This window comes from Podarcis raffonei, chromosome 7, assembly GCF_027172205.1.
Source record: "Podarcis raffonei isolate rPodRaf1 chromosome 7, rPodRaf1.pri, whole genome shotgun sequence".
Classification (NCBI taxonomy): Eukaryota; Metazoa; Chordata; class Lepidosauria; order Squamata; family Lacertidae; genus Podarcis; species Podarcis raffonei.
Window position 1 is genome coordinate 240,662 of NC_070608.1, and position 21,858 is coordinate 262,519.

At 52.7% G+C, this 21,858-nt stretch overlaps 1 protein-coding gene across 1 annotated transcript; it reads right to left on the reverse strand.

Moving 5' to 3' along the window:
- Window positions 1-985: 985 nt before the first annotated feature.
- LOC128416925 (epiplakin-like) lies at window positions 986-21,459 on the reverse strand. Its single transcript, XM_053395002.1, has one exon. The coding sequence runs from the start codon at window positions 21,374-21,376 to the stop codon at window positions 1,937-1,939; it is 19,440 nt and encodes a 6,479-aa protein (XP_053250977.1). The 5' UTR covers window positions 21,377-21,459; the 3' UTR covers window positions 986-1,936.
- Between the last annotated feature and the right edge of the window lie 399 nt (window positions 21,460-21,858).

Here is a 21,858-nt window from a genome sequence, read left to right on the forward strand (position 1 = left end):
CTTTTCCCACAGGGTATTTGGCTGGCCCCCATGAGAGGAGCCTTCTAGATTAGCTGAGTCTTTGGTCTGATGCAGCTGCTGGGCTCTCCTTCTTCCTTCTGTTTATTTATTATTCAATGTCTGTGCTGCCCATCTTCCTAAAGGAGCCCAGGTTAGTATTAATGAGCCCAAAGGGCCTTCGTTGTTTTTGCTGGACAGCCCAACATGGCTGCCACCCCCACGGCCTCCTCTATAAAAATGGCTGAGGGTCATATGACATTTGGATCCTAGAACTCCGAGGTCACAGCCCCACAAGGCACCTCAAGCCCCAATATACCACTTGGACAGTCATGGCTTCCCCCAGGGTGCTGGGAATTATAGTTCTTCAAGAAGTTGCCTAACATAGGGGTAGCCATTGTGGTGCCCTCCAGATGTTGTTGGAATACAATTCCCACCTTCCTTGCTCATGGGCTGATGGGAGTTGTAGTCCAACAACATCTGGAGGGCACCACATTGGCTACCCCTGCCCTAACCACTCTCATGACCTTATACTGCACTGGTTACGTTGACTGCCTGCTTTATTCCAACTCAGTTTTAAGCACTGTTGACTTTTAGCTTTGGGACTTGAACTTGACCTCAGAGGACCTCTGCTCACAGGTTTGGCTGTCCAGACCCATCGCCCCAGGGGGCAACAGAGACAGGCAATTTACAGGGAAGGCCCATGAGCTTTCAAACAGGCCTTAAAAGGTTTCAGCCAGCTTTTCGTTAAGCACACTGTGAGCTGGGCTATATATTGTTTTAACTGCTGCTGGTTTTAATTGGGTTGTTTCTATGTATATTTAAGACTTATTTCAAGTTTTTCATGTTTTACGTAAGCTAGATTGGGAGGAGGACTTTGCCTATAAATACTAAATTCTGGAATGAATGAATGAAACTGTCCATCTTTAGGAGATCTAGAAACAATGGATCATCAGAAGAAATGTCAATGCAGCCACATAGCCCTACAGAGAGTTTTAAAGTTGTCCTTTATTGTTAGCAGAAACAGTCAAGCTGAGTAGTTGCTCTGTGACATCCTTCCAGTGTCCTTTCTCATGAAGGACCTGCTCTGGAACCCGTCACAGAATGGAAGGGCCTTTGGACCTGGGCTCACAGCTTCAGCCCACTTGCAATGTTTCCAGGGCAGGTGTTGCAACCCCAGGTGTGGAAGAAACAAAGATCAGTGAAAATGGAAGCCAAGTTTCCTATGGTCCCCACAATCTCCAGGGGAAAAGCAGCGCTTGACCAAAAAATGGATGGATTTGGAAATCAAGTATTCAGCCCAAGTCATTTTCCATTGTGAACTCCACAGACCAGCTTAAGAGATTCTGAAGGGGTGGGGGGAGTAACATTCTGCTTTTGAGCACTCTCAATGCACCCTCAAGTCACAAATAATTCACTCTTGTCCTTGGTTGCACCCAGGTTGCACCATCCTTGAGTAGCCACCAGTGATGATGGAGACCCCTCTGTTTCATGCAGAGATTGCCTGAAGTCACAGACACTATTTTCACACCCTCCCCCATGCCTTTCAGGGCACACAAATGTTCCCAAATAGAAACCCAGAGTACAATTTCCTAGAAAGTCCCTGAGGTACTTGCCACATTTGGGAGAGTGCTGTATGAGCAGAACTTCTTTCAGTTGTGACTGGCAATCCAGGGGAGAAGTCCAGATGCTCAAGACAAGAATTGCCCCAGGCCCCCCACCAGTGTGCGAATGCAGCAGTAGAGAACGGAGAGAAACGAGAGCATGAAGAACTCTCTCAAAAGGTCACAGCAGATGAAGGGCTTCCTGCTGACAGAGCCCGTCCTTGGTGTGCTTGTGAAGGAGAATGCTGGTTAAGGATGGAGGCTGGAGGAGGGGGGCAGGCAGCCTTTGGTCAGAGAGAGTCGAATGAGCCACCGGGCTTTGATGACTCTGTTGGCTATGAGTGGGCACCCTGGTCCTTCCAACATACTTTCCCTTTTCTGCAGGACATTTTTCGGTTGTGCTTCCCATGCTTGCTTTCAACCTCATCAATCATGGCAGTGATGGTGGATATCATTTCTTGAATGGACAGTGTCCCTGCTCTGTACAGTTCAAGGAGCTCTTGCCTTTTATCTTGAGGGACATACTTAGAAAACAGAAGATCCAGCACACACACCTTTTGCCCCTTGTACTCTCCGGCAGTCACGTGGACCATAGTTGTCCTCAAGGATTTCCTCAGCTGCTGCTGCCGTGCATGTGAATCGACGTGTTCCTCCGTGAGGCTGCCCTCCGCACTTGCTGACTGATCTCTGTCACACTTTTCCATTTTGGTGATGATGTTGGTGAGAATGCCGATCAGTTCCTGCACAGAGAGCGCTTTGGCTTCACATTTGTTTAGAAGTTCCTGCTTCTTCTCCTCTGAGATGTATTTGGAGGAGAGAAGATTCCAGCAAGACACCATCTGCCCTTTGAACTCTCCAACTGGCACCACAAAACTCTCAGAGCGTAGCATGTTTTCCAAAGAAGAGGAAGGGGAGAGGCAAACGTTCTCATCTCTTTCTGGCAACCGTGTCTCTTGGTTTGGACTTGCAACACATCCAGGGTCAGTGACTTTCTCCTCCTCTGTTCTGTTGATGATTGAAGTCACGACGGTTTCCATTTGGTCAATGGTGAGGATGCCAGATTGGTACAGTTGCAGCAGCTCCTTCCGTTTCTCCTCAGGGATATAATGAGAATGGAGTAGATCCCACAGTGATATATGGGGCTCATGGAATTGACCAATGGATACGTTGACCAGTCTGGATTTCAAAGAATCCTGTGTTTTCTCTTGGTCTTCTGCCTGAGAAGCGTCAAGTGTTCTGGGTGGTTTAATGTCTTCAGTGGGAGTTTCCTCACTTCTGCATGGTGTGCCACTACCGATTGTGGGTTCTGTAATAAGTGTAGTGATGCTTTGAATACTTTCTTTAACGCTTACTGTTGGTGCTCCATGTCTGTGTACAATCTCCTCTTTCCTGATATTAGAGACAAATCGTGAAAAGAAAGGATCCCAGACGGAAGCCTTTTGACCATGGACTTCTCGTATGGTGACATCAATGTTTTTAAGGCGCAAGGTGTGCTGGAGAAGGTCATAGTATGATGACTCTGGAGCTTCAGTATCCTTTTGCTTAGTTGTGTCACTGCTAAGATGTGAAGTCCTCTCCGGATCCTCCTCAGTTTTAGTGACAATAGAGGTGGCAACAGTTTCTACTTGGTCAATGGGGAGGATACCAGATTTGTACAGCTTCAACAACTCCTTCTGCTTCTCCTCAGGGATGTACTTGGAGTGAAGGATGTCCCACACAGAAAGTTTCTGTCCACGGAACTCACCTGTGGTGACTTCCACCATTCGGGATTTCAGAGCTTTTTCCTTTTCTTCCCATTCCAGATGTGATGCTTCTTCTGTGCCAGATGAAGACATGTCAACAGCTGATAGATTATCTGCTGAAAATTTATTACCTTGCTCTGACATTTCAGTAATAAGAGTAGAAAGAACAGCTGCCAATTCCTCAGGAGTAAGTTGACAATTTCTATATATGCTTAGAAGCTCTTCTCTTTTGCCCTCTGAGATGTACTGAGAGAAGAGGAGGTCCCACAGGGAGACTTCTTGCCCCTGGAACTCACCCACATGCAGGACCACAGTGTGATTCCGCAAGGGCTCTTCCCAGCTTCCCAAGGGCGAGTGGGATGCTTCCATTGTTTTCTCCTCCTCTGTTTTGTTGACGATGGCGGTGACTACAGTTTCCATTTGGTCAATGGTGAGGACTCCAGATTTGTAGAGTTGAAGAAGCTCCTTCCGCTTCTCCTCAGGGATGTATTTGGAGTGGAGCACGTCCCACACGGAAACCTCCCTTCCATGGAACGCGCTTGCGGTGACTTTAACCTTCCGGGATTTCAGAGCCACTTCCTTTTCTCCCAGTACTGGCGCGTCCATCTCCTCTTCATCATCATCCTTCTCCTCCTCCTCCCGTTCAGGGCCATCGTTGCTGGGGGTTCTCACTTTAATGTCCAATTTCCTACTTGTGGCTTCCTTTTTGGTGACCAGGGTGGTGAGGACATGGATCAACCGGTCCACTGATATCATCCCTCTCTTGTACAAGTCCAAGAACTCTGCCCTCTTTTCTTCTGTGATATAGTTGGAGAAGAGCAGGTCCCACACAGTGACCGTCTGGCCTCTTTGCGGCCCAGCAGGCATTTGGAGGGTCATGGACTTCAAGGTCTTCTGCCAGTTCTCTTCGAAGGATGGCTGAGCAGTGTCTCGCTTTGGTGATGTTGCTTGAGGGGTACGTGGAGCGTGTTCATGGCCCGTCGGCTTGGCGTTCCTTTCCTCTGTCTCGGTAACGGTGGTAACGAGAATGTGGGTGATCTCCTCAAGGGTTAGGGTGCCAGCTTTGTACTGCTTCAGCAGCTCCATCCTCTTATGCGGAGAGATGTATCTGGAGAAGAGGAGGTCCCAGGCGGAGACGTCTTGGCCCTCGAAGAGGCCCACGCCAACCCTGGCCTTGGCAGACTGCAGGGCCTTCCTCGTGCTGTCGTTCAGATAGAAGGAAAAGGAGCCCTTGTCCAACACTTGCAGCATCAACAGACCGGTCTCAGGATCGGGGAGACACCTGTGCCGGAGCTGTAAGTAGGTGAGGTTCTCGTGGGTGTTGGGATCAAAGAAGCCCTTGGTGTCATCGGAGGGATCTGAGAGGACGCGGTTCATTTCCTCGTCAAAGAAGCCCCGCTTGTATGCTACGTTGACGGGCAGGCGATGACTTTGCACTGGGTCGATGATGCCGCCAGTGGCGATCTGAGCCTCCAGCAGGCGGATGCCGTGATCTTTGACGATGAGGCCTTTCTTCATGGCCTGGAAAAGGGAGATCTTGTTCCCCGTGTAGGAGTCCTTGTATCCGGTCACGGCTCTCTCTGCAGAGAGAAGCTTCTCCTTCAGCTCGGCACCCACCAGCTCGGCAGAGACAGCTTCGTCCACAGAGAGCTTCTCGTTCTTCAGAGGGTCCGTGATGAACCCCGTGGCGGCCTGGGCCTCCAGCAGCACCAGGGCGGTGCCCGGCCTCAAGAAGCCTTTCCACATGGCCTGGTAGATGGTCATCTTCTCTGTCTTGGAAGGGTCTGAGCGGGACGGCACGAGAACTCCGGCAATGCAGCTGGTGCCTTCCAGGTATCGCTTCACCGAATCTCTTTCCGTGACCTCTTCCACAGTTTTGGTTCCGTGCGTGAGTTCAGAGAGTGTTTCCTTGTCAATGATTTCCGAGTTGAAGAGCTCCGAGGCTGTCACCTGCCTCCTGAGCCCGGAGAATTTCAGCTTGCTGCTCTTTTCCTCCATCTCCTCAATGAGGATGGTGATTCTTTGGACGAGCTCCTCGCTGGTCAAGGATCCTGCTCGGTACTTCTCCAGGAGTTCCTGCCGTTTGTCTGCGGTCACATATTTGGAGAAGAGAAGGTCCCATGCGGACTGCCTGTGGCCTTGGAACTCGCCCGAGGGCACCTCCACGGTCACCCGGCGCAAGGCACTTTCTAGTTCTTCCTCTTGAGAGGAAGCTTCTCCATCTCCGCCGTGGCTTCCTCCTGTCTCTGTGAGAAGAGGGGCCAGCGTGACGATCATTTCCTGAATGCTGAGGAATCCCGACCGGTACTTTGTGAGGAGCTCCTCTCTCTGGGCTTCTGGAACGTATTGAGAGTAGAGGAGGTCCCACAGGGAGACTTCTTGCCCCTGGAACTCACCCACATGCAGGACCACAGTGTGATTCCGCAAGGGCTCTTCCCAGCTTCCCGAGGGCGAGTGGGATGCTTCCTTTGTTTTCTCCTCCTCTGTTTTGTTGACGATGGCGGTGACTACAGTTTCCATTTGGTCAATGGTGAGGATGCCGGATTTATAGCATTGAAGGAGCTCCTTCCCCTTCTCCTCAGGGATGTATTTGGAGTGGAGCACGTCCCACACGGAAACCTCCCTTCCATGAAACGCGCTTGCGGTGACTTTAACCTTCCGGGATTTCAGAGCCACTTCCTTTTCTCCCAGTACTGGCGCGTCCATCTCCTCTTCATCATCATCCTTCTCCTCCTCCTCCCGTTCAGGGCCATCGTTGCTGGGGGTTCTCACTTTAATGTCCAATTTCCTACTTGTGGCTTCCTTTTTGGTGACCAGGGTGGTGAGGACATGGATCAACCGGTCCACTGATATCATCCCTCTCTTGTACAAGTCCAAGAACTCTGCCCTCTTTTCTTCTGTGATATAGTTGGAGAAGAGCAGGTCCCACACAGTGACCGTCTGGCCTCTTTGCGGCCCAGCAGGCATTTGGAGGGTCGTGGACTTCAAGGTCTTCTGCCAGTTCTCTTCGAAGGATGGCTGAGCAGTGTCTCGCTTTGGTGATGTTGCTTGAGGGGTACGTGGAGCGTGTTCATGGCCCGTCGGCTTGGCGTTCCTTTCCTCTGTCTCGGTAACGGTGGTAACGAGAATGTGGGTGATCTCATCAAGGGTTAGGGTGCCAGCTTTGTACTGCTTCAGCAGCTCCATCCTCTTGTGCGGAGAGATGTATCTGGAGAAGAGAAGCTCCCATGTGGACTGCCTGTGGCCTTGGAACTCGCCCGACGGCACCTCCACGGTCACCCGGCGCAAGGCACTTTCTAGTTCTTCCTCGCACAAGGATGTTTCCCTGCTGGGACTGCGGGGAGCTTCTCCATCTCCACTGTGACTTCCTCCTGTCTCTGTGAGAAGAGCGGCCAGCGTGATGATCATTTCCTGAATGCTGAGGATTCCTGAACGGTACTTTGTGAAGAGCTCCTCTCTCTGGGCTTCTGGAACGTATTGAGAGTAGAGGAGGTCCCACAGGGAGACTTCTTGCCCCTGGAACTCACCCACATGCAGGACCGCAGTGTGATTCCGCAAGGGCTCTTCCCAGCTTCCCAAGGGCGAGTGGGATGCTTCCTTTGTTTTCTCCTCCTCTGTTTTGTTGACGATGGCGGTGACTACAGTTTCCATTTGGTCAATGGTGAGGATGCCGGATTTATAGCATTGAAGGAGCTCCTTCCGCTTCTCCTCAGGGATGTATTTGGAGTGCAGCACGTCCCACACGGAAACCTCCCTTCCATGGAACGCGCTTGCGGTGACTTTAACCTTCCGGGATTTCAGAGCCACTTCCTTTTCTCCCAGTACTGGCGCGTCCATCTCCTCTTCATCATCATCCTTCTCCTCCTCCTCCCGTTCAGGGCCATCGTTGCTGGGGGTTCTCACTTTAATGTCCAATTTCCTACTTGTGGCTTCCTTTTTGGTGACCAGGGTGGTGAGGACATGGATCAACCGGTCCACTGATATCATCCCTCTCTTGTACAAGTCCAAGAACTCTGCCCTCTTTTCTTCTGTGATATAGTTGGAGAAGAGCAGGTCCCACACAGTGACCGTCTGGCCTCTTTGCGGCCCAGCAGGCATTTGGAGGGTCGTGGACTTCAAGGTCTTCTGCCAGTTCTCTTCGAAGGATGGCTGAGCAGTGTCTCGCTTTGGTGATGTTGCTTGAGGGGTACGTGGAGCGTGTTCATGGCCCGTCGGCTTGGCGTTCCTTTCCTCTATCTCGGTAACGGTGGTAACGAGAATGTGGGTGATCTCCTCAAGGGTTAGGGTGCCAGCTTTGTACTGCTTCAGCAGCTCCATCCTCTTATGCGGAGAGATGTATCTGGAGAAGAGGAGGTCCCAGGCGGAGACGTCTTGGCCCTCGAAGAGGCCCACGCCAACCCTGGCCTTGGCAGACTGCAGGGCCTTCCTCGTGCTGTCGTTCAGATAGAAGGAAAAGGAGCCCTTGTCCAACACTTGCAGCATCAACAGACCGGTCTCAGGATCGGGGAGACACCTGTGCCGGAGCTGTAAGTAGGTGAGGTTCTCGTGGGTGTTGGGATCAAAGAAGCCCTTGGTGTCATCGGAGGGATCTGAGAGGACGCGGTTCATTTCCTCGTCAAAGAAGCCCCGCTTGTATGCTACGTTGACGGGCAGGCGATGACTTTGCACTGGGTCGATGATGCCGCCAGTGGCGATCTGAGCCTCCAGCAGGCGGATGCCGTGATCTTTGACGATGAGGCCTTTCTTCATGGCCTGGAAAAGGGAGATCTTGTTCCCCGTGTAGGGGTCCTTGTATCCGGTCACGGCTCTCTCTGCAGAGAGAAGCTTCTCCTTCAGCTCGGCACCCACCAGCTCGGCAGAGACAGCTTCGTCCACAGAGAGCTTCTCGTTCTTCAGAGGGTCCGTGATGAACCCCGTGGCGGCCTGGGCCTCCAGCAGCACCAGGGCGGTGCCCGGCCTCAAGAAGCCTTTCCACATGGCCTGGTAGATGGTCATCTTCTCTGTCTTGGAAGGGTCTGAGCGGGACGGCACGAGAACTCCGGCAATGCAGCTGGTGCCTTCCAGGTATCGCTTCACCGAATCTCTTTCCGTGACCTCTTCCACAGTTTTGGTTCCGTGCGTGAGTTCAGAGAGTGTTTCCTTGTCAATGATTTCCGAGTTGAAGAGCTCCGAGGCTGTCACCTGCCTCCTGAGCCCGGAGAATTTCAGCTTGCTGCTCTTTTCCTCCATCTCCTCAATGAGGATGGTGATTCTTTGGACGAGCTCCTCGCTGGTCAAGGATCCTGCTCGGTACTTCTCCAGGAGTTCCTGCCGTTTGTCTGCGGTCACGTATTTGGAGAAGAGAAGGTCCCATGCGGACTGCCTGTGGCCTTGGAACTCGCCCGAGGGCACCTCCACGGTCACCCGGCGCAAGGCACTTTCTAGTTCTTCCTCTTGAGAGGAAGCTTCTCCATCTCCGCCGTGGCTTCCTCCTGTCTCTGTGAGAAGAGGGGCCAGCGTGACGATCATTTCCTGAATGCTGAGGATTCCCGACCGGTACTTTGTGAAGAGCTCCTCTCTCTGGGCTTCTGGAATGTATTGAGAGTAGAGGAGGTCCCACAGGGAGACTTCTTGCCCCTGGAACTCACCCACATGCAGGACCACAGTGTGATTCCGCAAGGGCTCTTCCCAGCTTCCCGAGGGCGAGTGGGATGCTTCCTTTGTTTTCTCCTCCTCTGTTTTGTTGACGATGGCGGTGACGACAGTTTCCATTTGGTCAATGGTGAGGATGCCGGATTTATAGCATTGAAGCAGCTCCTTCCGCTTCTCCTCAGGGATGTATTTGGAGTGGAGCACGTCCCACACAGAAACCTCCCTTCCATGGAATGCGCTTGCGGTGACTTTAACCTTCCGGGATTTCAGAGCCGCTTCTTTTTCTCCCAGTACTGGCGCATCCATCTCCTCTTCTTCTTCTTCATCATCATCATCATCCTTCTCCTCCTCCTCCTCCCGTTCAGGGCCATCGTTGCTGGGGGCTCTCACTTTAATGTCCAATTTCCTACTTGTGGCTTCCTTTTTGGTGACCAGGGTGGTGAGGACATGGATCAACCGGTCCACTGATATCATCCCTCTCTTGTACAAGTCCAAGAACTCTGCCCTCTTTTCTTCTGTGATATAGTTGGAGAAGAGCAGGTCCCACACAGTGACCGTCTGGCCTCTTTGTGGTCCAGCAGGCATTTGGAGGGTCGTGGACTTCAAGGTCTTCTGCCAGTTCTCTTCGAAGGATGGCTGAGCAGTGTCTCGCTTTGGTGGTGTTGCTTGAGGGGTACGTGGAGCGTGTTCATGGCCCGTCGGCTTGGCGTTCCTTTCCTCTGTCTCGGTAACGGTGGTAACGAGAATGTGGGTGATCTCCTCAAGGGTTAGGGTGCCAGCTTTGTACTGCTTCAGCAGCTCCATCCTCTTGTGCGGAGAGATGTATCTGGAGAAGAGGAGGTCCCAGGCGGAGACGTCTTGGCCCTCGAAGAGGCCCACGCCAACCCTGGCCTTGGCAGACTGCAGGGCCTTCCTCGTGCTGTCGTTCAGATAGAAGGAAAAGGAGCCCTTGTCCAACACTTGCAGCATCAACAGACCGGTCTCAGGATCGGGGAGACACCTGTGCCGGAGCTGTAAGTAGGTGAGGTTCTCGTGGGTGTTGGGATCAAAGAAGCCCTTGGTGTCATCGGAGGGATCTGAGAGGACGCGGTTCATTTCCTCGTCAAAGAAGCCCCGCTTGTATGCTACGTTGACGGGCAGGCGATGACTTTGCACTGGGTCGATGATGCCGCCAGTGGCGATCTGAGCCTCCAGCAGGCGGATGCCGTGATCTTTGACGATGAGGCCTTTCTTCATGGCCTGGAAAAGGGAGATCTTGTTCCCCGTGTAGGGGTCCTTGTATCCGGTCACGGCTCTCTCTGCAGAGAGAAGCTTCTCCTTCAGCTCGGCACCCACCAGCTCGGCAGAGACAGCTTCGTCCACAGAGAGCTTCTCGTTCTTCAGAGGGTCCGTGATGAACCCCGTGGCGGCCTGGGCCTCCAGCAGCACCAGGGCGGTGCCCGGCCTCAAGAAGCCTTTCCACATGGCCTGGTAGATGGTCATCTTCTCTGTCTTGGAAGGGTCTGAGCGGGACGGCACGAGAACTCCGGCAATGCAGCTGGTGCCTTCCAGGTATCGCTTCACCGAATCTCTTTCCGTGACCTCTTCCACAGTTTTGGTTCCGTGCGTGAGTTCAGAGAGTGTTTCCTTGTCAATGATTTCCGAGTTGAAGAGCTCCGAGGCTGTCACCTGCCTCCTGAGCCCGGAGAATTTCAGCTTGCTGCTCTTTTCCTCCATCTCCTCAATGAGGATGGTGATTCTTTGGACGAGCTCCTCGCTGGTCAAGGATCCTGCTCGGTACTTCTCCAGGAGTTCCTGCCGTTTGTCTGCGGTCACGTATTTGGAGAAGAGAAGGTCCCATGCGGACTGCCTGTGGCCTTGGAACTCGCCCGAGGGCACCTCCACGGTCACCCGGTGCAAGGCACTTTCTAGTTCTTCCTCTTGAGAGGAAGCTTCTCCATCTCCGCCGTGGCTTCCTCCTGTCTCTGTGAGAAGAGGGGCCAGCGTGACGATCATTTCCTGAATGCTGAGGATTCCTGAACGGTACTTTGTGAAGAGCTCCTCTCTCTGGGCTTCTGGAACGTATTGAGAGTAGAGGAGGTCCCACAGGGAGACTTCTTGCCCCTGGAACTCACCCACATGCAGGACCACAGTGTGATTCCGCAAGGGCTCTTCCCAGCTTCCCGAGGGCGAGTGGGATGCTTCCTTTGTTTTCTCCTCCTCTGTTTTGTTGACGATGGCGGTGACGACAGTTTCCATTTGGTCAATGGTGAGGATGCCGGATTTATAGCATTGAAGCAGCTCCTTCCGCTTCTCCTCAGGGATGTATTTGGAGTGGAGCACGTCCCACACAGAAACCTCCCTTCCATGGAATGCGCTTGCGGTGACTTTAACCTTCCGGGATTTCAGAGCCGCTTCTTTTTCTCCCAGTACTGGCGCATCCATCTCCTCTTCTTCTTCATCATCATCATCATCATCCTTCTCCTCCTCCTCCTCCCGTTCAGGGCCATCGTTGCTGGGGGCTCTCACTTTAATGTCCAATTTCCTACTTGTGGCTTCCTTTTTGGTGACCAGGGTGGTGAGGACATGGATCAACCGGTCCACTGATATCATCCCTCTCTTGTACAAGTCCAAGAACTCTGCCCTCTTTTCTTCTGTGATATAGTTGGAGAAGAGCAGGTCCCACACAGTGACCGTCTGGCCTCTTTGTGGTCCAGCAGGCATTTGGAGGGTCGTGGACTTCAAGGTCTTCTGCCAGTTCTCTTCGAAGGATGGCTGAGCAGTGTCTCGCTTTGGTGATGTTGCTTGAGGGGTACGTGGAGCGTGTTCATGGCCCGTCGGCTTGGCGTTCCTTTCCTCTGTCTCGGGAACGGTGGTAACGAGAATGTGGGTGATCTCCTCAAGGGTTAGGGTGCCAGCTTTGTACTGCTTCAGCAGCTCCATCCTCTTGTGCGGAGAGATGTATCTGGAGAAGAGGAGGTCCCAGGCGGAGACGTCTTGGCCCTCGAAGAGGCCCACGCCAACCCTGGCCTTGGCAGACTGCAGGGCCTTCCTCGTGCTGTCGTTCAGATAGAAGGAAAAGGAGCCCTTGTCCAACACTTGCAGCATCAACAGACCGGTCTCAGGATCGGGGAGACACCTGTGCCGGAGCTGTAAGTAGGTGAGGTTCTCGTGGGTGTTGGGATCAAAGAAGCCCTTGGTGTCATCGGAGGGATCTGAGAGGACGCGGTTCATTTCCTCGTCAAAGAAGCCCCGCTTGTATGCTACGTTGACGGGCAGGCGATGACTTTGCACTGGGTCGATGATGCCGCCAGTGGCGATCTGAGCCTCCAGCAGGCGGATGCCGTGATCTTTGACGATGAGGCCTTTCTTCATGGCCTGGAAAAGGGAGATCTTGTTCCCCGTGTAGGGGTCCTTGTATCCGGTCACGGCTCTCTCTGCAGAGAGAAGCTTCTCCTTCAGCTCGGCACCCACCAGCTCGGCAGAGACAGCTTCGTCCACAGAGAGCTTCTCGTTCTTCAGAGGGTCCGTGATGAACCCCGTGGCGGCCTGGGCCTCCAGCAGCACCAGGGCGGTGCCCGGCCTCAAGAAGCCTTTCCACATGGCCTGGTAGATGGTCATCTTCTCTGTCTTGGAAGGGTCTGAGCGGGACGGCACGAGAACTCCGGCAATGCAGCTGGTGCCTTCCAGGTATCGCTTCACCGAATCTCTTTCCGTGACCTCTTCCACAGTTTTGGTTCCGTGCGTGAGTTCAGAGAGTGTTTCCTTGTCAATGATTTCCGAGTTGAAGAGCTCCGAGGCTGTCACCTGCCTCCTGAGCCCAGAGAATTTCAGCTTGCTGCTCTTTTCCTCCATCTCCTCAATGAGGATGGTGATTCTTTGGACGAGCTCCTCGCTGGTCAAGGATCCTGCTCGGTACTTCTCCAGGAGTTCCTGCCGTTTGTCTGCGGTCACGTATTTGGAGAAGAGAAGGTCCCATGCGGACTGCCTGTGGCCTTGGAACTCGCCCGAGGGCACCTCCACGGTCACCCGGCGCAAGGCACTTTCTAGTTCTTCCTCTTGAGAGGAAGCTTCTCCATCTCCGCCGTGGCTTCCTCCTGTCTCTGTGAGAAGAGGGGCCAGCGTGACGATCATTTCCTGAATGCTGAGGATTCCCGACCAGTACTTTGTGAGGAGCTCCTCTCTCTGGGCTTCTGGAACGTATTGAGAGAAGAGGAGGTCCCACAGGGAGACTTCTTGCCCCTGGAACTCACCCACATGCAGGACCACAGTGTGATTCCGCAAGGGCTCTTCCCAGCTTCCCGAGGGCGAGTGGGATGCTTCCTTTGTTTTCTCCTCCTCTGTTTTGTTGACGATGGCGGTGACTACAGTTTCCATTTGGTCAATGGTGAGGATGCCGGATTTATAGCATTGAAGCAGCTCCTTCCGCTTCTCCTCAGGGATGTATTTGGAGTGGAGCACGTCCCACACGGAAACCTCCCTTCCATGGAACGCGCTTGCGGTGACTTTAACCTTCCGGGATTTCAGAGCCGCTTCTTTTTCTCCCAGTACTGGCGCATCCATCTCCTCTTCTTCTTCTTCATGATCATCATCATCCTTCTCCTCCTCCTCCTCCCGTTCAGGGCCATCGTTGCTGGGGGTTCTCACTTTAATGTCCAATTTCCTACTTGTGGCTTCCTTTTTGGTGACCAGGGTGGTGAGGACATGGATCAGCCGGTCCACTGATATCATCCCTCTCTTGTACAAGTCCAAGAACTCTGCCCTCTTTTCTTCTGTGATATAGTTGGAGAAGAGCAGGTCCCACACAGTGACCGTCTGGCCTCTTTGTGGTCCAGCAGGCATTTGGAGGGTCGTGGACTTCAAGGTCTTCTGCCAGTTCTCTTCGAAGGACAGGTGGACGGTTTCATGTTCTAGTTTTCTCTGTTGGTTGATGCTCTGCTCCTCTTTCTCTTTGATTGTTGATATCAACGTGGCAATCATTTCCTCAATTGTTGTTTTTCCTGATTTGTATAGTCTTATGAGCTCTTGGCTTTTATTTTCTGTAATGTATTTAGAGAAGAGGAGATCCCAAAGGGAAACCACTTGTCCTTGGAAATCACCCGTATTTACTCTTGTTGTCGTAGACCTCAAAGTCTTCTTTATATTTTCATCCAAACTGAAGGCAATTGAGGTCTGATCCTGTATTTGAAGCATCATTAGTCCAGTTTCTGTGTCATGAACACATCTCTTAAGCAACTGCATATACGTGAGGTTCTCGTGGGTGTTGGGGTCGAAGAAGCCCTTGGTGTCATCCGTGGGGTCTGAGAGAATTTGGTTCATTTTCTCATCAAAATAGCCCCGTTTGTAGGCCACCTCAACAGGGACACGATGGCTGTTGACTGGGTCAATTATGCCCCCCGTAGCAACCTGGGCTTCTAGCAGGCGGATGCCGTGCTCCTTGATGATCAGATCTTTCTTCATGGCCTGGAAAAGAGATATCTTTTTCCCTGTGTTTGGATCAGTATATCCAGTGACAGCTTTCTCAGCACAAAGGAGCTTGTTGTGAATTTCTCCACCCACCAGCCTGGCAGAGATGGCCTCATCGACAGACAGTCTCTCATTCTTCAGGGGGTCAATGATGAACCCAGTGGCAGCTTGTGCTTCCAGCAGCACCAGAGCAGTTCCTGGCCTCAAGACATTCTTCCACATGGCCTGGTAGATGCTCATCTTCTCGGTCTTGGAAGGATCCGTCTTGGATGGCACAAGCACTCCGGCAATGCAGCTGGTGCCTTCCAGGTAGCGTTTCACCAAGTCGATCTTTGCCACGTCTTTTGCTGTCTGCTTTCCTTCCTCCAGGCTCTTCAGCGTCTCTTTACCTATTATTTCTGCTTTCAGTAGTTCCGAAGCTGTGACTTGTTTCCGTAGCCCTTGGAACCATATGTCTCTTCTATTTTCTTCTTTTTCTTTTATTATGTTCAGAATTTCATCCGTGATGTGCTGCAGAACAGCAGAAGATTCCAGTTTGTATTTTTTAATCAGCTCGTTCCTCTTCTCTTCAGTGAAGTAGCTTGAAGTAAGAAGGTCCCACAGAGACACAATCTGGCCCCTGAATTTCCCAAGTGTTACATTTACTTTGGTGGATGAAAATATATTTTTTGTTATTTCATCTACATAGAAATAGTCCCTCTTGCTCAGCAGCTGTAGGAAGTACATCCCTGTCTCTTTGGTGCACCTGTGCAATAGTTGGGCGTAGGTAATCCTTTCCTGGGTGTTCGGATCCACAAATCCTTTGGTAGCATATTTTGGATCAGAAAGCCGGAGGTAAGTGCCCTCATCCAAACACTCCCGTTTGTAAGCCACCTCCACAGGGATGCGGTGGCCATGCGCAGGGTCAATGATGCCACCAGTGGCAATCTGGGCCTCCAGAAGCCTGAGAGCAAGTCCTTTCTCTACGATGCTTTTTTTCATGGCTTGGAAGAGAGATATTTTGTTCCCTGTGGAAGGGTCAGTGTAGCCAGTAACGGCTTTCTCTGCAGAAAGAAGTTTCTCTCGAAGGTCTTCACCCACAAGCCTCACAGAGATTGCTTGGTCAACGGAGAATGTTTTCTTCTTCAATGGGTCGATGATGAATCCGGTGGCAGCCTGTGCTTCCAGCAACATCAGACCATGCTCTGGGGACAGGACCCCTTTCTTCATGGCTTCATAGATGGTCATCTTCTGCCCTTTGGCTACTAAGACTCCGGCGATGCAGCCTGTTCCCTCCAGGTATTGCTTCACTGAGTCCTTCTGGGCAAGTTGCTGAAGGGCACCAGGCCCCTGGTGAAGCCCATCCAGGGTCTTCTTATCAATGATCTCGGAGTTGAACAGCTCTGCCGCTGACACGTCCCCCCTTGGTCCCTTCACCTTGAGGGCCTGCATCTTCTGTTCCGTTTCCTCGATGATAGCAGTGATGGCTTTGCTGAGTTGTTCCAGGGTCAGACCCTCAAACTTGTACTGGCGCACCAGCTCTTTCCTTCTCTGCTCTTGGATGTATGGGGAGCAAAGGAGGTCCCACATGGAGACGGTTTGGCCTTTGTACCTGCCAATGTGCATCTGCATTGGTTGTGCTTGCAGGAACTTTTTGGTTGCCTCGTTGATGTAAAAGTACCTTCCACCCCTTTTGACTATTTGCAGCATGTACAGTCCAGTCTCTGGATCTTGGGTGCATCGTTCTAGAAGCTGCAAGTAGGTGAGATTCTCGTGGGTGTTGGGGTCAAAAAAGCCTTTGGTATCATCTGTGGGGTCCAAAAGGACCTGGTTCAGTTTTTCATCAAAGTAACCTCGTTTGTAAGCTACTTCTACGGGGATGCGGTGACTGTGAACAGGGTCAATGATGCCCCCCGTGGCTATCTGGGCCTCAAGGAGACGAATGCCATGGCTTTTCACAATGAGCCCTTCGTTCATGGCCTCAAAGAGGGAGATCTGTTCTTTTGTGTAGGGGTGTGTGTATCCTGTCACAGCTTTTTCTGCACTCAGCAGCTTCTCGTAAACCTCTCTTCCAATCAGCCCACCTGCCAGCGCTTCATCTACTGATAACTTCTTGTTTCTCACTGGGTCAAGGAGGAAGCCAGTGGCAGCCTGGGCTTCCAGCAGCACCAGAGCCGCCCCTGGCCGGAGGAGACTCTGTCTCATGGCCTGGTAGATGCTCAGCCTCTCCTGGCTTGGCTGTAGAAGGACTCCAGCGATGAAGTTGCAGCCCTCAAGGTATCGGCTGACTGAATCCATCTTGGTGACTTCCTGGACAGTTTTCTTCCCCTCTCTCAGTTCGTCCAGAGTTTCCTTGTCTATGAGCTCTGACTGGAAGAGGTCGCTGGCTGACACCTGTTTGCGCAGGCCCTTGAAAGTGAACCTCTTGCTCTGCTGCTCGGTGTCTTCGATGATCTTGGAGGCAGCCACTGCAATCTCATCAAGGATCTCAGCATTCCCCTCTTTGTAGGCTGCCACCAGCTCTCTCCGCTTGCTGTGGGTGATGTACTCAGAGTGGAGTAAGTCCCAGAGCGAAGCCTCTTGGCCTTTAAACCGCCCAATGTTGACACCGACAGTGACAGATTTCAGCACTTCCATGGTCTGCTGATCCGCATAGAAAATGGCCTCTTCCGAGAGAGGAAGCAGCAAATGTCCTGTCTCGGCATCCCGGACGCACCTCTCCTTCAGCTGCTGGTAGGTCAGGCTTTCCTGTGTGTTGGGGTCAAAGAAGACGCAGGTGTCGTCACTCTGCTGAGAAAGGGTCTTGTGCATTTCCTCATCGTAGAAGTTGTGCTTGTAGGCTGCTTGGAGAGGAAGGTGGAGGTGGTGGATGGGATCGATGACCCCTCCAGTGGCCAGCTGTGCCTCAAGCAAGGGGATGCCAGCCGTGGTGGAGATCAGCTCCTTCCGGATTGCCTGATACACCGAGATGGGCTTCCCTGAGTAGGGGTCAGGATAGCCTGTCAGGGCCCTCTCAGCCTGCAGTAGCTGCTCCACAAGTTCTTCACCCACAATGCCAGCTTTGATGGCCTCTTCTGCTCCAAGCCTCTGGTTGGTCACGGGGTCCATGATGGATCCTGTCGCTGCCTGGGCTTCCAGAAGCCTTGCCCCTGTGCCTGGGAGAAGGAGGCTCTTCTGCATGGCTTGGTAAATGCTCATTTTCTCGTTGGAGGCCTGAATGAAGACCCCAGCGATGCTCCCAGTGCCCTGCAAGTATTTCTTCACGCTGTCCATCTCAGACACTTCTCTGGCTGTCCTCCTGCCCTGAGCCAGCTCTCTGAATATCTTTTCCGAAATGATGCCAGTATCCAGAAGCCAGACTGCGGGAACTGCACCTCTCAGGCCTTGGAAAGTGACCTGGCTTTGAGCCTTCAGTTCCATTTCCTTGATGAGTTCCTGGACAAGGGTGACCAGCTGCTGTAGGGATATTGCCTCAGACCTATACTTCTCCAGGAAGTCTCTTCTCTGCTCCTCCGTGAAGTAGCCAGAGTTCAGGAGCTCCCAGAGGGAGACCCTTTTGCCCTGCACATAGGTCTCCCTGAAGAGCTGCTTGATCTGCTCATCTGTGGTGGCAGGAGAAGCTGCTTGCGGCAGAGGTAGCAGGTGGACGCCAGAGGCTTCATCCTTCTGACACTGATCTATCAGCTGGCTGTAGGTCACCATCTCCTTTCTGTCCAGAGTGCTGAAAGTTTTGGCACCACTGCTTGGGTTGGAAAGTGTTTTGCTGAAGTCCTCATCCAAGTAACCTTTTTTCTGGGCAAATTCTACTGGGACATAATGTCCACAGTGCGGATCAATGACACCCCCCGTTGACAGCTGGGCATCCATCAGCTGCCTGGCTTGTTTGTCAGCCACAAGGCCCTTCTTCATGGCTTGGAAGAGGGAGATCTTCTTGCCTGTGAAAGGATCCTTGTAGCCAGTGACAGCCTCTTCTGCCCGTTGGAGTTTCTCATAGAGCTCGGGGCCAACAAGGCCTTCCTTCACAGCCTCATCCAGGCCAAGCTTTTTATTCTTCACTGGGTCAACAATGAAGCCAGTGGCTGCCTGTGCCTCAAGTAAGGGCATGGCTACCCCTGGCACCACAATGTTCCTCTTCATGGCTTCGTAGAGACTCACTCGTTCGTTGGAGGGCTGCAGCACGATGCCTCCGATGCTTCCAGTGCCATAGAGGTATTTCCGGACAGAGCCCATGCGCAGAACCTCCTCTGGGCTCACAGCTCCCTCCAGCAACCTTTCAAAGAGGGTCCTGTCGATTATGCCCATCTCCATCAGGTGGTAGGCAGTGACGCGGCCCCTTAGGGCTGGGAACTGGATGCAGGCCCATTTCTTCATCTCCTCCTCCAACATGAGCCGGATTTTCTCCAGGGTGACCTTCTGCAGGGAATAATGGTTGAATATTTCCCTCCGCTTTCCCTCGCTGAAGTACTCGGAGTTCAGCAAATCCCACAGGGAGACCCGTTGCCCTTGGAAGCGCCCGTATTTCACAAGGACCGAGGAGCCCCTGAACGCTTGCTTGGTGGTGTCATCAATGAAGCGTGGCTTCTTGCTGTTCAGCGGCAGGAGGCAGAGGGAGGTTGAGGGCTCTATGATGCACTTCTCCTTCAGCTGCAGGTAGGTCAGGTTCTCATGGGTGTTTGGGTCAAAGAAGCCCTTGGTGTCATCACTGGGGTCCGAGAGAATCAGGTTCATCTTTTTGTCAAAGTAGCCCCGTTTGTAGGCAACTTCCACAGGCAGGCGATGGCTGTTGATGGGGTCGATGATGCCCCCCGTCGCTATCTGTGCTTCCAGCAGGCGGATGGCATGGTCCCTGATGATCAGATCCTTCATCATAGCCTGGAAGAGGGAGATCTTTTCTCCTGTGTAAGGATCCCTGTAGCCAGTGACAGCTTTCTCCGCAGTCAGGAGCTTGTCGTAAACATCTGGGCCAATTACGTTGGCCTTCAGGGCCTCGTCCACAGAGTATTTCTTGTTGGCTGCAGGGTCAATGATGTAGCCTGTGGCAGCCTGAGCCTCCAGGAGGATGAGGGAGGTCCCTGGCCGCAGGAAGCCTTTCCTCTTTGCTTGGTAGATGCTGATCTTCTCCTGGGAGTCGGGCAGGAGCAGCCCACTGATGCTGCCCGTCCCTTCCAGATACTTCTTCACCGTGCCCATGCTGACAACATCTTTGGCCAAGGTCTCCCCTTGGGTCAGCTTCTCAAACAAATTCTTGTTGATGATGTCTGAGCTCAGAAGCTGGGCGGGCGTCACCTTGTCCCTCAAGCCCTCAAAGGTGACTCTGGAGTTGGCAACGGCTTGCTGGATGGTGTGAGAGACTTTGTCAGCCAGTTGCCGAGCGGAAAGGCGCCTAGAGCGGTACTGCTGGATGAGGTCGGTCCTCTGCTCTCCTGTAAAGTAGTCTGAGAAGAGGAGCTTCCAGAGTGAAACCTGCTTCCCCTTGAATTTCCCACAGGCCACAGACACAGCCATGTTCTCCAGAGCAGATTTTGTGTTGTGGTTAATGAAGGAGTGCTCCCTTCCATGGCCTCCTGTGAGAGGCAAGAGGCAGAGACCCGTGTCTGGATCTGTGACGCATCTCAAGAGCAGTTCTGCATAGGACAATTTCTCCTTGGAGTTGGGCTCAAAGAACCCACGGATCTCATCTGTGGGATTGCAGAGGAGGCTCTCTGTGTCCTTGTCTAAGTGGCCCCGCTGACAGGCCATCTCCACAGGAAGCCGGTGATGCGTGTGGGGGTCGACGATGCCTCCAGTGGCAAACTGGGCATCCAGCAGGAAAATGCCAGGGTCCCTGGGCACAAGGCCCTTCTTCATGGCTTGAAACAGAGAGACCGTCTCGCCAGTGAAGGGGTCTTTGTACCCTGTGACTGCTTTCTCTGCTGAAGACAGTTTCTCATGGAGCTCTGGCCCAACAACTCCTGCGCGGATGGCAGCATCGGCCGTGAACTTCTCGTTCCTTACAGGGTCTATCAAGCATCCTGTGGCAGCCTGAGCCTGCAGGAGAATCACAGCTGTGCCTGGCACTAGGAGGTGCTCCCCTAAAGCCTGGTACAGACTCTTGCATTCATTGGTGTGCAGCAGCGCCACACCGGCAATGCTCTTTGTCCCAGAGAGGTACCCCTGAACAGAGTCCATCTCCGCCACTTCCTGCGCCGTGAGCTCCCCGTCATGGAGGGCTTTGAACATGGCTGAGTCAATGATTCCAGAATCCAGGAGCTCATGGCTGCACACAGACCCTCTCAGCCCAGGAAAGGAGATTTTCAGTGGCAGCAAGAGCAGGCCTCTAGTGTGGTCACAAATGCACCTTCTCATCAGCTCTGTGTAGGTGACCTTCTGGTTGTTGTTTGGGTCCAAGAAGCCCTTGGCCTCCTCGTTCTCAGGGTCAGAGAGGAAGTTGCTTAGTTTCTCATCAAGGTAGCCCTTCTCATAAGCCTCTTGCGGAGGGATGCGGTGACCAGTGGCTGGCTCAATGGTGCCCCCAGTGGCTAACTGGGCATCCAGCAGATACAGGCCCTGTTCCTTTCCAAGGAGCTCTTTCTGCAAGGCTTGGTAGAGGGAGATCTTCTCCTCTGTATAAGGGTCTCTGAAGCCCTTTGCTGCTTGCTCTGCGCAGAGTAGCTTCTCCTTCATCTCCAGCCCTACCAGTCCCATCTCCAGGGCCTCTGCAACAGAGACCAGCCGCTTTCCCGCTAGGTCAACGATGCCACCGGTGGCTGCCTGGGCCTCCAGGAGAGCTGATGCAACGTCAGGCTGCAGCAAATGATGCTGGACAGCTTCATTAAGGCACATCGTCTTGCCAGAAGCAGCCTCCACGTAGACTCCGGCAATGCTCTTGATGTGTGTGTCTGCCTTGGGTGCTGCTGAGGTGCTGCTGGGGGAGATGTAGCCCCCTGGCATGGCTGCTGACCCTGCTTGCCCCCGGGTCCCTGGACCCCTGGCCTCCATGCTGTTTGTGCAGTTGTTCCAAGTCTCCCGCTCCTGGCGCAAGCAGGCGACTCTTCTGCTCCCTTTGCGGGTGGCAAGTGGGTCTCTGCAAGGAGAAGAAAGAAAGGAAACAGTCAGTTGTCATGAAGAGAGAAAGGAGCAGAAACCTTTTCTCTTTCACTTTCCCCCTGCTAGGCATCCTCTTATAAACTTCTGTTGTGATACTTCTTGCTCTAAACTTCTTTTATCTAAACTAGTAAGTCCTCAATGCTGCAAACCTTCTTCACAGAGAAACCCTTTTCAGAACCTTTTCCAACTCTACAATATCCTTTTCATGATGTGGTGACTAGACCTGCACACAGTACTCCAAATGTGGTTGCTTCATAGACTTGTATAATGGCATTCTGAGACTGGCAGTTTTATTTTCAGTTCCTTTCCTAAGGATTGCTGGCATGGAATTCCACTCTTGATTCAACCTGAAACCTGAATGGCACCTGCAAGGT

What these genes read in the sequence shown, in the direction of transcription:
- LOC128416925 (XM_053395002.1), bottom strand. Translation starts at nt 21,376, where the DNA reads ATGGAGGCCAGGGGTCCAGGGACCCGGGGGCAAGCAGGGTCAGCAGCC.